The following is an 18,246-nucleotide window of genomic DNA, read 5'->3' as shown; positions in this document are numbered from 1 at the left end:
ATCAACTTAATCAAATGAGGGCACTGGGACCCCATCATTTGGGATAGTAATAGGGCCAGGTTATATAAGCGCCGTCCAGACACACACACACACACACACACACATGAACTGTTTCATTAGTGCAACTGTTTGATAAATAGGGATGAACAAAGAAGACACACACACACACTTAAACACATACACACACAAAAAGTATACGTGATTGATTTATTACAAGGTAATTGAGGATATAATCTGATGATATTAAAACGTTAGTTTCTTTTACAGTTTAATATAGGTCTAAATTGAGATTCTATTTATGCTGAAATTTCGGTTTATATTGGTCGTTGTGTTTGTTATTTTCTATTTACTTTGATGTTTCTGGCTTGAATTGTGCGACAGTAAAAAATAATTTCCTCCGGTAAGAAAAATAAGTCATGGGAATCTGAATCTGAAACTGATCCAATCCTATCATCAGAGAACAACATTGTTCTCAGTGGAGTTATGTGTTCCTTCTAGTCACTAGAGCCCATCTATGTCTGCCTTTCAACTCTCCCCCAGTTGTTGTCTCCCTACAACAAAAGTATTGCAGAGAGAAAGAGAAATGGAGAGCGAATTCAGTGCTTTACAGTTTAATTATTAACAGTTCCTTCCCCTCAAAGTGTTTTCATTCCCTGTTTCCACGCTGCCCTCTTTGCCCTTCAGTTGTATTGAATGATTTGTATTTAAAAGGGACCATTTAAAGGTGTATGGGAGGTGTTCAACTGTACAAAAATGACCATTGGATGCCCAATACCAGATTATATTGGGCAGATTATAGGGCAGAGTACTGAGATACAGAGATACACCAAAATAACACAAAATACCAGGCAACACACTACTATGTAAATAATTATTTCATGAAGGTCATAACACCAAGCGGAAAAAAGAAAGGACAACGTTTTAACCTCTGGTTTAAAGAGCTGATTTACAACATTACCGCCACTCATCCAAATTACAATCTCATTACAATGATGATGTTGTTAACCATGACATCTCACTGCAATGAGAAAACCGATGGGGTTGAAAAAAATACTGTATTACTGCAAACTGAAGTATAGTGAATGAATACACACAACTCTAACTGTATCTTCAGAACCAAGATGTTTCATCGGTGTGAGACACGCAATGTGGGGACTGCCCGTACGAGAGACGCTACACTTCCACCTGCTGGAGGAAAATAGATACTACATGTTAAATTTGTTCCAGACCCTAATGCTATACTAAATTGTGTTGCATTACTGGCATATACATCTGAAGCATATGCACTCAAATGAACACATTAATCATCAAAGAGGTTTGAGCGCTGTCTGCGATGATCCCACCACTTTGCACTATTTTACTTACAGGAAATGTGCCTCTTTGTGGGCCAAACCTGACACAGCGGAACCCACAAGTCTAAATTAAATATTCATGTTTGTATTAGCGAGGGGATGTAAGCTCTCATGACATTTGTGTCACAGACTCAGTGCATTACAATCCAGGTCACTCTGAGCTGCTGAAAAGAAATCTGTGAGAATGAGGCAGCAATCCAAATAGATGTGTGAATCCTGCAATATTGTCTGCTTTTTATATCCCGAAAATCAAAATCCGTCAGCAACCACTCTCTATTTCAGCAAATACTTGATCTATTTTATGAACTCCGACTAGCTTGCTCCAGTGAACTTAAAACTTCATGTCTCCTGGTCTTGTCTCAATGAGGATCATTTTCCCATTCAACTTTTCCCCCATCAGTCACTTTGCCCTAATTTCACCCCTCCCAGCTCCTCCTATCTTTGTCTGTCTATATCTTCTCATCCTCTTCTTCTCTTCAATCTCTCTATTCCTTGACCGACACTTGTTCTCTTCCTTTCTTCTTCCCTATATTAAAACTCCATGTCTCTTTCTCTTATTCTCGGCCTATTTGGGTTTTTTTCTCCCTTTATTTCTACAGTTTGGTTCCACACCATTTCTTACCCTGCTCTTTATATAACCATGGGAACGGGTACAGGGGGAGGAGGGGGCTGTAACCAGGGCAACCATAAAGCAGAGAGTGATCGGCCTCCCTGGGGAGTCGGGCAGGCCTTTCAGCTGCCTGGAGGAAATATATTTGTGCAGGCAGTGTAGCCGAGACCTCAACATGGCAGCCCACAGCGTCTCGAGGTCCTCATGCGCTCCAGCATCACTTACTTGCCACCGTCACCACTTTCTTCACACACACACACACACACACACACACACACACACACACACACACACACACACACACACACACACACACACACACACACACACACACACACACACACACACACACACACTGCATTTCTGGAACACATTACATCATAATCGTTCATGGTTGTTCACTTTAATCTATAAAGAAATGTATATTTGGTTTTATAAGACGATACGTGATGATATTTTTATATTGATAGATGATGTATGTTTGTATTTCATTATATTGTATTTCAAAGTACTGTTTTTCTTTAGACATTAATCAACAACGGATATGTGGAAATCCTTTGAGCACATGCATTGTGCACTATGAATCTACTATCCATTGTACTAAACTAGTTCAATGAAGCTATGGCCTATCAGTTCTGAAGTTTTGCCCACTCCTTATCAATATCAATCTGAGAGCTCCTTTTATTTTCCATTTTGTAGAATTCTCTCCCCAAAGATTCCTTCTCCAAGATTCCATTGTCCGTCTCAATGGAATCGAGGTCAAAGTGAAAAAAAACTAAACAAACAGGAGATATAATGAACAACGTTCAGCTGTTACAAAGGGAAGCATTATGTAAATAACACACAGTGGTACAGTACTGACATCCCGTGCTGTTGTACTTGTCTGGTTTTGTACAGAGTCGCTATTAGATGCCACCGTACAAAAAAAAGGATAGTATTCAAGCATAACATTTGGAGAAATGAAACTATGCTTAGAAACTGAAATTCACACTTAATTCAGCTTATTTAATTTATCTCTAATTATTACTCAGAAGAGTCCAATGAGATTTGTAATCGGCTTTTATATTTACACAGTATAATCATTTGATTAAGCAGGGATTTGAGTCACTGCTACAAAATGTTATCTTAATGCAAATTTGAGCTCTTTTTAATTTCAGTCCAGTGAACTGTGACAAATGGGAAACATACAGTAAATGGCTAATATCTATCCTGTTAGTTAAGAACTGCCCTGGAAACAGTGTTCACTGATTTCTTTCATTTTAAAGATGACCACGCAGCATTAAAAGATGTTGAGAGAAGCCGCTCTGTAAATAAGCTAGCTGGCACTTATTGTTCAGGGAATGAAAGTGTAACATTATTTTATTCCTGGCAGTCAAGTCTAAAATCATTGGTTCAGCCAAGAGGTGTTGCCCGTCAGCCAGAATCACATCCCATTGACCGAAGCCTTTCTCCGCTCTGTAAGCCTTCCAGTCCAATCTCTCTCTCTCTCTCTCTCTCTCTCTCTCCTCTCTGTGAGCTACCAGTCCAATCTCTCTCTCTCTCTCTCCTCTCTCTCTCCTCTCTCTCTCTCTCTCTCTCTCTCTCTCTCCTCTCTCTCTCTCCTCTCCTCTCTCGAAGCCTACCAGTCCAACTATCTCTCTCTCTCTCTTCTCTCTCTCTCAGCTGCTCTCTCCTCTCTCTCTCTCTCTCTTCTCCTCTCTCTTCTCTTCTCTCTCTCTCTCTCCTCTCTCTCTCTCTCCTCTCTCTCTCTCTCTCTCTCTCTTGCCCTCTCTCCTTTTAATCCATTATTTACTTTAATTAGCTCTCATTCAGGGTTGATTCAAACCGCAACTCCCTATCCTCTCTATCTCTCGCTTGCTCTCCTCACTCTTACCAACCGAATTATCTCTCTATCTCCATCTCTATTCATCATCATCAAAACACACTCAAACACCGGCAAACACACATACACACATACACACACACACTGACACACACACACACAAACATAAACACATGCACGCACGCATGCGCCCACACACACATACTTGTAAAACTTTGCGTTTCGGCTACACAACAGCCAGAGAGCCACATGTCCGACCCAGAGGAGTGGAAAACCTCAAGTCATCTGTAAAAAAAACATTGTTGTGCTGTTACTCCATGCTAATTAACTCACAGGCGGCCATAACACCTCAAGCATGACCACCAGGGGGACTAAAACCAAGCAGTGAGTTTGTGTGTGGTGTGTGTGTGTGTGTGTGGTGTGTTGTGTGTGTGTGTGTGTGTGTGTGTGTGTGTGTGTGTGTGTGTGTGTGTGTGTGTGTGTGTGTGTGTGTTTGTGTGTGTTTGTGTGTGTGTACTTGTGCGATTGTGCCTGGGTGTGGATTTGGGTGTGCAACAAGCATGCCTGGAAACAGACAAACACACACAGAGGGACCGCAGCTATGCATGAACCACCGTCCTTGAGTAGCCCTGAGACTATAAGTTGTTTTGACGGAACGACTTCATCAGCAGAACTGAACTAAGCTAAACTAATCCTAATTCATCGCTGAATGACTCAGAGTATATAGACGCTTTAGGATAATTTGGTCAGGACCTTTTTCATAAACACATTCCTCCGATTTTTTCCTTTGGGGACATAAACACATAATAACTGAATACAGGAAATTAGCACATGCATGAACATACCCATTGATAATCACAACCACCCTAATCACTTTGTCTTTGAAATCAAATGTAACATGCTTCACACGTGACAGGAAGTTCTTTCTAGCATGTCACGTGTGTCATGTGACCCTAACCCTAGAACAGATGGACACACTGATTCCGACCACGAGAGACATCATCATAAACCGAAGAATGTGTTACAAATGATATTTCAACATACTTACACACAGCACAACCAAAACACTCTTATCAATGAAGATTCACACTCAAATACGGCGCACAGCACAGACACACCACATGCCCAAGGTAAAACACACACACACACACACCTAGTATAATCTCTGCCATCCTCATGCTGACCATGAGAGCAGTAACTGACCTTCCCCGACCTCCATCCTCCATCCACGTCTCTAAAGTAGGCCTTGTCTTCCAATCAACCCCTTCAACACCATCACCTCCACCCCTACTCACTCTGTCATCCACCACCACCACCACCTCCACCACTATGACCCCCTCAATCTGTCCTCCACCACCACCTCCACCACTTTGACCCCCTCAATCTGTCCTCCACCACCACCTCCACCACTATGACCCCCTCAATCTGTTCCTCCACCACCACCTCCACCACTATGACCCCCTCAATCTGTCCTCCACCACCACCTCCACCACTTTGACCCCCTCAATCTGTCCTCCACCACCACTATCCGCTCACTCTATCCTCACTTCCATCCTCCACCAGCTCCAGCCTCCAGTCACATCCCAATAATCCCAATGGACGAAGGTCAATGCTATAAACATCTCATTGTATCATTGTAGGATGTGATAGGACTCAAATCACATAATTCCCTATGTGTGTGTCTGTGTGTGTGTGTGTGCGTGCGTGCGTGCGTGCGTGCGTGCGTGCGTGCGTGCGTGCGTGCGTGCGTGCGTGCGTGTGTGCCTGCGTGCGTGCGTGTGTGTGTGTGTGTGTCCGTGCGTGTACCCATGTGTGCGTTCTTCAAGGCAATGCAGTGCCAAGTATCAACTGCTTGTACATCATCAAAAGAAAATTGGATGAGACGAAACCAGTGTCCATGTAACCATTCAAAGAACAATCCAAAAAATGAACCAGCTAATCCTATTTTTACACGGGCCCACTTCAAGAGGGACAAGGCTGCTGCAAGGCTGCTGCATCCAGCAGAGTACTGGTCCCCCCAGAGAGGGATCCAACCTACATTTCTCCTCACATCACCAGACTAATGTTACTGCGGAGAAGGGATGCAGAGCAGGAAGAGGACCCGAAGGAGACCTGAAGGAAGGGTCACTCATGGACAGGCAGGGGTGGATGGATTGGACGTGCTCATCGGATGTACGGATGGAACATAGAAAGCGGGAAAGATTACCAATGAAGGGCATTTGAGCAATGGAATGGGGGGGAACCATGAACTTTGACCTCTGCCCCTGTTTATGGGTGAGTGAGGAGGGGTGTAAAGGGGCGACATCCCAGGGATTACCATCACGAGAGATTAGATGGAGGACAATAGAAAGGCTGTACACTATAATGTCAGTACTACATCTGCATGGCAGCATTCACGCTGAATAATGACCGTTATATAAGCTAAGAGTTCGCAGATGACATTAACCAGCCTAGTGACATTAACCAACACTGGCCTTTGATACTATATTACATTATGACGTAATGGACAAAAATAGGTATTACTTTGAGATTTCTATCAGGTATGCGTTTCAAATGGACCGCATGCTTCTCATTCCGAGAACAGTCACGTTTATTGATTGCAGGCTGCAGGGCCACGTGCCTGAGGACTCCCATGGGACTTTAAATCAATCAGTAATTGAATGCCAACCAATACAATAAACCTGTACTGCAGGCCTACCACCCAAATCCCTAGCCACAAGGACCGGGAATAGGCCAGTAAAAAAATAATCGTCTTTCAACATCTCTTCTCAACCAAGATAATCTAGTGGATTTAAAACAAGTGCAAGTTATGACTGTTTGGATACTCCTCTGCTTAACAAATGAAAATAATAAAATAGATTTAACACAATTTCATTTCTGAGAAGATCTGAAAATAGTTATTTTGCTTAATGACACATATCCACTCCGCCAAGACAGACAAACACACATTAGCCTGGAAGAGCAACACAGCAGAAAACTCTGAGTATCTATTCCATTCCCCTCTCTCTCTCTCTCTCTCTCTCTCTCTCTCTCTCTCTCTCTCTCTCTCTCTCTCTCTCTCTCTCTCTCTCTCTCCTCTCTCTCTCTCCTCTCTCTCTCTCTCTCTCTCTCTCTCTCTCTCTCCCTCTCTCCCTCTCTCCCTCTCTCCCTCTCTCTCTCACCTGCCACGCGCACCACCGCCCGCTCCGCCGGGTCCAGCACAGAGTCCTGGCTCTTCCTCTTCCTCCTCTCGTGCTTGGCCAGGTTCCAGGGTAGGGTGCTCCCGGCCGGGCCCCCCTGGGGCCCCGAGGGGCACGGGGACAGGGAGCCCCCCGACCGCTCGCTGCGGAGGGAGCGCCCGCTGACGTAGGAGCGCTCGCTCAGCGTCTCCTCGTCCGATGACTCCATGATGGGGGAGCTGGAGGGGGAGGAGCAGAGGGAGAATGAGGAGGACAAAGTGCAGGAGGAGGAGGAGCAGGAGGAAGTGTAGGAGGAGGAGGAGGAGGAGGAGGAGGAGGAGGAGGAGGAGGAGGAGGTGCAGGAGGCGGATGTGAAGGAGATGGAGGAGGAGGAAGTGCAGGAGGAGGAGGAGCAGGAGGAAGTGTAGGAAAAGGAGGAGATGGAGGAGGAGGAGGAGGAAGTGCAGGAGACGGATGAGAAGGAGATGGAGGAGGAGGAAGTGCAGGAGGAGGAGGAGCAGGAGGAGAATAAGGATAATGGGGAGGAAGTGTAGGAGGAGGAGGTATGAGATGATGGGTATGTCGGGAAAGTGGGAGTGAGAAAGAGGAGTGCAGGGGAGAGGAAGATGGTGATGGGGGAGCGAAAAGACAAGAATGGAAAGAGTAGAAGAGGAGGAGAGGAAAAAGAGTTTAAGTGGAAACACTCCATAATTCATCCCCGGAATAGGCTGTAATCACGCAGGGGTTCTGAATAATACACAAGAATGTCGCCGCTAAAGGTCACCTAGGTTACAGCACAATACCGGTAGCATTTATAAAACAAGGATGAGGTTGAGGAAGAACTGGACTAAACAATTCACTGCATCACGTCTAGACGGCAGTGAATGAGATCTGTACTAGACAGTGAGGCGTCAAGGGCTTCAGGGGAGAACAGTGTTGCTAAACAACAGCCGTGTGTTGGAGACACACAAAGAAGAGATGGTTCGGTCTATAGAAATACTATACAGAAACTATTGTTGGTGTGGAGAGGGGGCATTGAACTGATTTATAATTTTGAAAACTAATGTTTTCCCTCACACAAAGTTTAAGATTCTGGCCAGCAAGGGTTTCTTTTATATCTTGAAAAACAGTTATATACCTTGGCAAAATCACGTCAATATCAAAAAAATAAACAGCTTTGCATTTGTACGTAAATAAATGTATGGAGAAGTCACTCTTAATCTAAACCTGAAACAATGATGTGATATGAGATAAGGTCAGCCAGAGAGGTATATAGAACAGTTCAGGAAATAAAAGAGACACAATTAGCCAATCGAAACAGAGTGACAGGTGAGAACAAGTATACGAGATAGACAGCAAGAGAGAGTGTAACAGAGGAGACGGATCAGAGGTAATACTTGAAACATCAGCTATTTGTGCTTTTCTATTTATATACACCCACACTGGGTCAATAGAGGAAGAAACTGTTTCCACGACTACCCCCCTGGTACACTGAAAAAAAAACACACGCGCATACGGATTCAAATACAATCTCTCCTACACAGGCAGCCAGACATACACACAGACACACACACACATCACACACACACACACACACACACACGCACAAACACACACTATAGTTGTATAGGGATTAAAAATTATGATATGAGCCTAGACATGTGGTGGTAAAATGTCATACATTTGATCCTATAGCCTCATTGTACATTTCTAGCCGAAGTAAATAATGAATGTCATGTCATTTCTGGGTTAAATGTTTTATAGGGAAATCATAAATGAATAAACCATGAATAAACCACAATATTAACAAAGAGGTATTGGACCAAAATACCCAAAGTTATAACACACTTGATCTTAACTTTCCTTAAAACCCTTAACACTTACATCTGATCTATTGCTGCCAACTCTTTCTCTTCAACACACATGACTTATAGCATGGTAACCACACTACTACTACTACATACATGTGTTCTCGAGTTATGAAAAAGGAACTGAAGGAGAGACCCGAGTACCTTCAGGCAAGAGTATTGAGAACCATATAGTCTTGTCTGGGTTACTTCATGATCGAATGCTTGTCAGACCGTCTGCCTTCTTCACTGTCTTCTTGTCTGTCTGAACAGCTGGATCGGGGGGAGGGGGGTCTGGGGGTGATACCATCGATCAGAGAAGAGCTCAATAATCCTGACCTTGGGTCTTGTGACGCAACACAATCTATTTAGACTTCTGCAAACACATTGCAATCCCAAGGTGTGAGGTGTGCACAGCATGTTAAGACCATGACTGCTAGCGAGCGGATGCATTGATTTTTATCTCTTTTAAACGGTCAGGGAGGCAATGATTTTTTTTGGGGGGGAAAAACCTGAAAACACATTTTCAGACAGCAACTTAAGCAATTAGTTGGATTGATTGGAGAAAAAAGATGCTCCGTCCAAGTTACTAACATAGCAACTAAACAGTGTGGGCCTTGTGCCTTAGCAACATGGCCAAGACCTGCCAAGACGCTCTGCTGGCAGAAGAGGAGCTCCAACCGCGGGGCACTCTGGCCCCCCATGCCCAGTGGCTCCGGTCCCGCTCGGAGCAGGGGGCCGTCGTTTAAAGCAGAAGATGGCCTTCTCAACTCAAGGTCTGATGGGAAGAATAACCGTGAGGCTGAGGATTGTCTGGTTCCTGATGATCCTGTATTTATAGGTTTTCCCTGGTTCTGCAAAGAGGACCCCTCCTCTTCTCCTGGACCGCTGGCAAGCCACACTTCCTGAACCCCCACGTCTCCTAGGCAACGGCACTCAGAAGAGGTTAAAGCGCTCCGAAGAATCCCCTGCGGTTTCCCGGCCAGCGTGTCTGTGTTTGGTTTGTTCCGTGTGAATGTGTGTGTGTGTCTCTTTATGTTTTCAGGCCAGTGTTTAATATTTTGTGTAATCCATGTGTTGGACATGTCTGTGGATCTCTTTGTTTCCCTGCTGTGTGTGCGCAGGGTCATGGAGGCACTGCAACTAGCGGTTTTATAAATAGAGCCAGAATGGAGGCTTTGGAGGCACACTGTGTCATTATGGCTGGTTGCGGTGCCGGTATAAAAGGATGAAGGGGCTTTGAAGATGAAGTCTACCAGCAGAATCTGAGGGCAGGGGATGGATGAAATAATGGCGTAATAATATCCTTTCTGATTAGACTCCCCACACCTCCCCCCGCCCCCCCCCCCCCCCACACACACACACTCCACAGTAACATTCAGAGCCTCTGTAATTAAGCATACAAACTGATTTCTAGTAGCATCCACTCTGACTCACACTCAATCCTATTTTCATTCTGTTTATTACACACACACACACACACACACACACACACACACACATCTTGGCTGGTGTTCCAGGGGTTAGAATCAAACCGTGTATGGATACAGAAAATAAGTAGCTTGATTTATATCTGTCATCTCTGAGGGGGGGGGGGGGGGGGGGGGGGGTTGACACTAACGAAAGTGAGTGTCACTAACGAAAGGTCAAGGGGCAAAAACAAAGGCACAGTCAGCAATAGAGGGAACAACAATGAGACAGAGAGAGAGTGAAAGTTAGAGAAGAGGGACAGACTGACACAGCCAACAGAGAGATAGAGACAAATACTGACCGGACAAGAACTAGCAAGACAGAATGAGGGAGACACACACACCCTCACAAACAAACACACACACACACACACACACACACACACACACACACACACACACACACACACACACACACACACACACACACACACACACACACACACACACACACACACACACACACACACACACACACACACACACAGCCATTCTGGCTGGAGAAGGGGCGCTTGAGGTCTAAAGATGAATGGGCTAGAAGAGCAGATTGCGCTGAGTGGGGTGGTTCTTGTTGAAGTAACCTCATTGAAAGGCCTGAGGCATGACTGATGGTGGGTGGATCTGCTCCTCACCCACATACCAATATCAACTTCAACCTTAGAAAGATTATGGGAAATAAGTGGACATTTCATACATTTGATTTAGGTTTGCTCGCTTGTTTGCAAACTTACGCACCATGTAGCTAACTTCCCACCCCATAACATATTGAGTAGTAAGGGTAGGTACTACTTACATTGTTGGACTAGTTGGCTGGCCTATTTTTCTTCTTCAAGCTACAGGCCTTATGCTCAGTGTAGCTTTCCTACAGCCATAATGAGCAAGCCTGAGAAAACTCCCTGAATGAATAGGCTAGTGACTACTACACACACACACACACACACACACACACACACACACACACACACACACACACACACACACACACAGGGTGTGTATTTGCATGCAAACTGCAAACTCTGCTTGCTGTCAAAGGTCTGAAGAGATGTTGTACTCAACAGAAACAGGCTGAGTGGGTGGGAGAGAGAAAGCGAGAGAGACACAGACACACACACACACACACACCCAGGGAGGGAGGGAGAGAGAGAGAGAGAGAGAGAGAGAGAGAGAGAGAGAGAGAGAGAGACAGAGAGAGAGAGAGAGAGAGGGAGGGAGATTATTGGATCAATAACGTCTCTTCAACAAGCATAATGTGATTTAAACAATGTGACTACTCAAAAGGTCAGGTTATGAGAGGCACCCAAGATATTTACTGTTCCAGAAGACACTATCCTGTACATCAGCAAGAGTGTAGGAAAAGGCATGATTGCTTCTAAGATGTTTCCTTTGCACTCTCAAATCCATGATAATGTAGCAAAACTGCATTAGGTTTCATGAGAATCCAAAGTTTGTTCTCAATTCTCTCTGTTTCCCTTTCATCGCAATCCCTCTGTCATTTTGCCTCCGTAACTTTTCTCCCTCTCCCTCCTCCTTTTTTATTTTTCTCCGATGTTAGTCTTCATTGATCGCTCTTCATCTCTCCCTCTCTGTTCTTCCTTCTCTATTACCACGCCCGCTACCTCTCCCTATCTGCCACCCTTTTTAATGTCGCTTTCTGACTTGTCTCCTCCTTGAAGATGCTCCCTGCATACCAAAGAGCTGAGGACTGAGTCAACTCTACTCACACACACTCCGATCTGTGGCTACTGGGTCAGCTGAACATCAAGTAGACACAAAGAGGACACATTTTTACTTCTTTGGACTCTATTTACAATAGACACAGTACACTGATTCACCAAGTCAGAAGCGTGAGATTCTAATCTTCAATGATCCAGATCCACAGTGCCCTCATTATAGTATACTGCTAGGCTCAATACAAGTGAAGCCGCCTGAAATGCATTGTTCATGCACACGTCTCTGAACAGTCTTATAGACCCCCCTGGATGGCCGCCCACCCCCAGTTACAACAATGTGGTGGGGAGACCAGCAGCTATATGGCCATCTGCAGAGAGAAACACAGCGACAGACCTCTAACCAATCGCGTGAGGGTGGTTTAAATCGAGGACGTGATTCTCAATTACAGCAGTGAAGGTGAATTTGAATATATGGATTGCCTCCTCAAACGTTGTTGTCATGCGCGTGAAAGCGTGAAGGGGGGGCTACATCCATCTGACCATCTGGTGCAAATCGGTGGGGGATCGTTGTCGCTGATTTGGTGTTTTCTCACCCCACCTTGCATAATAACTGGTGGGCCCACTCAGTAGTCAGTTGTGGCTGGTGGAAAAGCTAAAGACAGTGGCAGTGTGTGTGGACAGGACACTGATCATGGGAGACACATAAGCAGAGTGGGTCTAGACGTGCTAAAATGTATTTAGTGGTGGGAAAAATCTAACACGAATCGCCCTAGACCTAAAGCACGCTGGATAAACGTGTAAATGATGAATGCTGCCTCCGCGGTTTTGCACAGTCGGCCTGGCAACGCCTGGAATGCAAGAAACCGGAGTCAGTGGATTCATATGAAGCGGAAACACAGGATGCATGAGTGGACATCAGGGGGTCGAGTGTAGAAATGGACACAGTCAGACAGACAGTCCGTCAGTCAGACTAGCTCCCACACCAATGCACTGGCTCTCTTTGTCCACTCCGCCGATTGGATAACTAACTAATTACATAATTCATTTAGGATGCCGGTGTCAACAAAAGCGCCAATGTTTTTTTTCAGTTTGATCCGTTAACACACTGGTCATTGAAGGGCCAAATAAAAAATAGCTAGTCCACGATGTGCATCAGCTGTTCCGGTGGATGATTTAAAAAAAACACGGGATCGGTTGAGCCTATTCTCACAATTGAATATTATGTTTTACACACCATGTCAGCAACGAGGGGTCAAGGCAAAGCCATGGTTTACATCCATTTAATGTGGTGATCAACACGTTATATGATGGGTTTGGTTAGCCTATTGATGAGGGGTTGTAACACCGCTCACTGGGGAACAAATACAACCCCTCATTTTGATGACCAACACGCCGCCGGTTCCCCAAAGAAATAGCCTTGGCATTGGAATATAATGCACCCTATTGTAAGGTGGAGGAATATATAATGTCCCGACGTGGACTAGAGATGTAGACACTTACCGTGGTGGACCAGCAGTACAACAGCTCTGACCGTCTGGTGTGAGAGTGACTGAGACCCCGGGATGCTGTCTGCACGGTGGCCGTCCACGCTGCACCGAATCACGGATAGCCTACACGGTTTAACGAGCTGATTTCAACTTGAACCGTGAACCGATTTTGCTCTACGCCCGGGACGATTAAACTCAGCTTTATCACCGTGAAGGAAATCCGGTAATGGCTGTCTATAGTCCTCTTCCTCTCGTCCCCGGCCGTCTCCCTCTTTTTCTCCGCTTTTCACTTCTTCTTCTTCTTCTTCTTCTTCTTCTTGCCTCCAACCCCCACCAGCTCCGAGCCCTGCTCTCCGCCACCTCCTCTTGAATATAGTATTTATCAAGGGTCTAACATCGCTCAACCCATTTCTATTGAGTGTTTAAACGGTCGCGAAAATTGAATTTCGGGTGTAGGCTGTAATACCGTAACCCTGCCCGCGTGGCTCTGCACCGCCAACCGGTGGAAGACCCTCTCTACGGAGGAAAAGGGGCGTTCACGCAATATCTGGAAAAGGGTGCTCATTCACTTGGACCAGCATCACCACCGAGGGAAAAAAAAAACCTGTGTGTGTGTGTGTGTGTGTGTGTGTGTGTGTGTGTGTGTGTGTGTGTGTGTGTGTGTGTGTGTGTGTGTGTGTGTGTGTGTGTGTGTGTGTGTGTGTGTGTGTGTGTGTGTGTGTGTGTGTGTGTGTGTGTGTAAACAGCCAAGGACGGCCTGTTTGCTTTCAAAGCATAATATCGAATTAATCTCGGTGTTTAATCTTCACATCCAGCTACCAATACACCCCCCCCCCCCCCCCCTCCTCTTTCTCCTTTCACCCCGCCTCACATCTGGTGCTGGAGGAGAGCGATGTTGCATCAAATTGATTACAAGGGTTAAAAAATACTTTTACGAAAGTCTCAACAGCAATAACAGACTGTTCTGTTATTCTGTGTTTATGCTCGACTGACAGTTAGGCTGCCTATGTAATCAAACATAACATTAATGTAACGGAAATACTGACTGCTGGGTGAACACTTGTTGACCATTAGAGTATAGGCCTACTGCAAGGTTGCCAAAGAGTTCAAGTTTAAACGATGAGTGGTGCTGCTGAATTGAGGGGTTTCAGGGAGACGGTCAGTGCAGACCTACAGAAAATGCAGGGCATGTCATATAAACTCGGTTCCCCTTATCAGTGACCATGACTTGTTGACTAAACGTGACTAAATTCGATAAGGCTGTCAGCCAGGAATCTCGTGATCACTGAATCCAGAAGGAATGATTGGATGTTGAAAGGAGATGATGTGAAAACACCGTAACCTGTTCAGTTGTCTGTTGAATGAGCCCACAACCCAATGGACAATCGATACCTATTTTGATTTCATAGGCCTAGGTCTCTTCATTTTCCCCATAAGAAGTAGACTCGAGGTTATACATGGATCTGGGTCCACATACGCATTGCAGGCAATATGTTACTGAGAACTTTACAAATGTATAGGCGTTGACCTCACTTCAGGAATCAGAGATTGGTCTCTAACGCCATCTTGTGGTGAAATGAAGTGGGTCGCTCTCGTTAATCACAGCGGTGAGCTGGTTAAATGCTGGTAATCGAATGCTAGGTCAAAGAGCATTCAGGATGATCCATCAGTCTCTCATCGGGGCTCTAACGGCCTCCCGGGAGCGGTTAGCCACTAATCCATTGCGTGACTTAGAATATGGGTCATTGGATTCTGAGAAGGTTAGGGTTAACAAATGTCTCAGAATTAGGTTACATTACTTAATGTTGAATAATGATAGATTTCCATTTGACAATGATGACCTATATTATTTTAATTTAATGAACTGTGTTCGGGTAGCTCGCACTATACCAATCATGGGCAAAGAGCTTGTAGACCAAGCAATGGTCGACACAGCACAGCAAAGTGTGGGCACCACAGGGTGTATGAGAATAACCATTGAACTAGCTTGCATTACTACAGGCAATGTTTGCAATATTATAAGCAAAACTTAATTGGGTGATTGCATATCATTGTTCAAGGAAAAAAGTAGCAATGCTTGTAACTGCAGTACAAACGTTTCACTAGTTGTTTTAAAATGAATAATGCAATATTATCGTTAACTAACCCACTAAATTCAAAGCTCCCTTATGGAGTACAGGCATTGGTGAACCAAATGTTCAGGAAGATTGCCATAATATATAACTTAATTCATCAAGCAATTCCAAAAAAAGGGTCAGGCATTTATATTGTGAATACATGGATTAATTACAAACTAAATGTTTGTCACTCAATGTCGTTGTTGTACCCGATAATCAGCCATCTATACAGAACACAACTCTGAGGAGCAATGTATGCTGGTAGAGCAAGACGAGAGGCAAGCCTCAGGCTGGATCCAAACCTACAGAATTCAGGTTTAAGGCTAAAGTCCAAAAAAGTCATGAGTTAAGTTGATGTCGGGAAGGGAGGCTTCTTTGTGTACATTCACCTTGGGTTGAAAACCTACCAATAGTAGTAATAATAATAATAATAATAATAATAATATAAAAATTGTAGGCTTTTATTTAGTTACCGACATATATCCATTCGGGGCAAAAAAATATGAGAGAAGGACATGGGGCAATAATAACATTTATTTGCAAATGTGTACAGGTTGGACCAGTAATATGGATATCTGAAGTATAATACACAGCGTTGGGGAGATCTTAGGGATGTGGTCTACTAGGGTGTGTTGTCCGGCTGGCCGGTGTGGTGTGATGGGGTGACGTACGACTTCTCCTTCTCCATCTTGATTCGCTGCTGACGGATGTCATACAGCTTCTTGTGCTGTAGGCAGGAGAGCAGAGGGGAGAGACACAAGAGGAGGGGACGAAACAGAAGGATTGGTTAGGAAAGACAGGTGAGGGGTAAAGAGGAGAATTTGTTTTATTTCCATGGTGCATTAGCTATTTATTCGAGTCGACCTTCCCTTATCAGGCCTACATTCTACCCCTTGCTGCAGGGCTTCAATACGGGATCGGGGCAGAGCGATGCAGGCCTGGACACACATCATTAGTCATGGCTGTCTGCACCAGACTGCAGCTTAGTTGCCAATGCTGACTAATTGTTTCTGAAAGAAATGCCCAAATCACCCTAGTGATTGGTGAATGATGCGTGCAATGTGTTGTGTATCATTTCCATATTCATATTGGAATCCCCAGGACATGGTTAAATATGTTTTATGAATTATATGACGTTTTGTACAGTTAGGATTTCCAACTCTAATTGGGAAAGTCACTAGCCAGAACAATTAAAGATAATGAAATGACCCATGATAGACTAAACCCTGTGGCCTATTGATAAGGAAAGCTTTCTGAACTAAATGTTGAGAACAACGTATACCATTAGGTCTGGGGAAGCATACCAACAACCTTCAACTTTGGCTAACCCACAAGATACAAACATATATTATATTATTCATTATATACTTGTGGGTTGGACGGGCATTTAAATGTATTTTTGTATTTATATTTGGAAAATTCTTGCCTTCATATCTCGGCCAATATATGAAAGAATAGATTTGATTTATACAATTGCAATGTTATTCACAACAAGATTATTTTATGGTAACGTCAGGACACTGACTGTTATGGCTCCGGAGGAACCTACCGTCTTATTCCTGTGCATGCACTCATAGAAGTCCTCCATCTCCAGCTTGCACTCGACCTTTGCACGTGTCTGGCCGATGCCATGAGCACACTCCAGGAACTCCTTCTCGAAGGCGTGGCAGCGGGCGGCCCGCTTGTGTGGCTGCTCGCCGCTCTGCAACAGCAGCCAGCGGTCCAGGTCGATACCCAGACGGGACTGGATGTCTATGAAGGGCATGGTGCTGCTGAAGGAGAGGGAGCGAGAGACAGACAGAGAGAAATATGAAAAAAGTCTATAGGTCTATGGTCAGAATTCAAACTGTTTTATGCTAGTTCCATGTGCACTGCACATCAATAATATCATAGTGGACCCTCAAAAATGCGAAGGTGAAGAGCTTGTATGTTGCACCGAGGTTTATTTTTCTGTACCCCTGGTAAACAGACATTTCCTAAAGGCTGAAAAAGGCCATACGAGCATATCATGAAACGTTTAGGTACATCCAATGTAAACTATTCGTTGAGTGTAACACAAAATAGAATGAATAATCAAATATACTTGAAATGGCTCCCTTTGCAAGTGATACTGCGATAAAGACGTATGTGAATTCTTCATATACATCAATAGCCATCATACTGACTGGGTATTATTATGGATCATGTATCCAGTTAGCATTGTCTAGGTTAGCTTGCTGTTCAGGGTTGCGTCGATCAAATACACTGTACAACTTATTTAGGATTTTGTAGACACATAAAGAAACATGTTGCCGATCTATTAGTTGATTAGTTCATTACAATAAGCACACTATATACGACCGTCTAGTGTCAGTCTCTTCGGAGCCCTTGAAACAACATCTGACCAATCTATTATTGTATCCAGTTTTTAAACAATAAGACATTGTTGCAGTTTCGACCTTAGCATCTATCACACATCGTATTGAAACCCATATTATGCGGCAATAAGGAGTTCTATGTTCATATGATTATATATATTTACCCTGTTGTTACCCGGTTGTATCGAATTTAACCTTCCTCTATGTACGCGTTGTTGCTTTACGGCAAAGAAAACCCTTGTCGCAATAAAAGTATTTACGACCTCCATTTACGGCAGCCCTTCAAGAAGAATGTTATAAGTGGAATTGTTTTCGAATGTGCAGTCTTTCAATATTGCATTTTTTTGGTTTTTCAAA

At 44.3% G+C, this 18,246-nt stretch overlaps 2 protein-coding genes across 8 annotated transcripts in view; both read right to left on the bottom strand.

The window, feature by feature from the left end:
• macf1a (microtubule actin crosslinking factor 1a) overlaps positions 1 to 13,880 on the bottom strand; it is a 187,601-nt gene extending 173,721 nt beyond the window's left edge. For 3 of the 6 annotated variants that reach the window (XM_060042711.1, XM_060042716.1, XM_060042717.1), the window contains exons 1-2: positions 13,429 to 13,880; positions 6,946 to 7,181 (exon numbers count right to left, since the gene is read on the bottom strand). In XM_060042711.1, the coding sequence (XP_059898694.1) occupies positions 6,946 to 7,171 (226 nt within the window). In that variant the 5' untranslated portion in view covers positions 7,172 to 7,181; positions 13,429 to 13,880. The remainder of the gene's footprint in view (positions 1 to 6,945; positions 7,182 to 13,428) is intronic. The other 3 variants (XM_060042719.1, XM_060042715.1, XM_060042718.1) reach the window with 2 other exon arrangements.
• A 2,166-nt stretch (positions 13,881 to 16,046) lies between these two features.
• ndufs5 (NADH:ubiquinone oxidoreductase subunit S5) lies at positions 16,047 to 18,200 on the bottom strand. 2 transcript variants are annotated; one of them, XM_060042886.1, is made up of 3 exons: positions 18,054 to 18,200; positions 17,082 to 17,304; positions 16,047 to 16,259 (listed from the first exon to the last, which is right to left on the bottom strand). In XM_060042886.1, the coding sequence occupies exons 2-3, from the start codon at positions 17,295 to 17,297 to the stop codon at positions 16,155 to 16,157; spliced, it is 321 nt and encodes a 106-aa protein (XP_059898869.1). In that variant the 5' UTR covers positions 17,298 to 17,304; positions 18,054 to 18,200; the 3' UTR covers positions 16,047 to 16,154. The 2 variants fall into 2 exon arrangements, with proteins under 2 accessions (XP_059898869.1, XP_059898870.1); XM_060042887.1 differs by having other exon boundaries at positions 17,082 to 17,301; positions 18,054 to 18,191.
• Positions 18,201 to 18,246: the final 46 nt, after the last annotated feature.

This window comes from Gadus macrocephalus, chromosome 22 (genome assembly GCF_031168955.1).
Source record: "Gadus macrocephalus chromosome 22, ASM3116895v1".
NCBI classification, from domain to species: Eukaryota; Metazoa; Chordata; class Actinopteri; order Gadiformes; family Gadidae; genus Gadus; species Gadus macrocephalus.
The sequence above is the reverse complement of the archived record's forward strand: the minus strand, read 5'-3'. Positions and strand labels throughout refer to the sequence as shown.

Coding starts and splice junctions, on each gene's coding strand:
- ndufs5 (XM_060042886.1), bottom strand. CDS start 17,297: ATGCCCTTCATAGACATCCAGTCCCGTCTGGGTATCGACCTGGACCGC. Junction 16,260..17,081: donor GCATGCACAGGAATAAGACG/GTAGGTTCCTCC, acceptor TCCTGCCTACAG/CACAAGAAGCTGTATGACAT.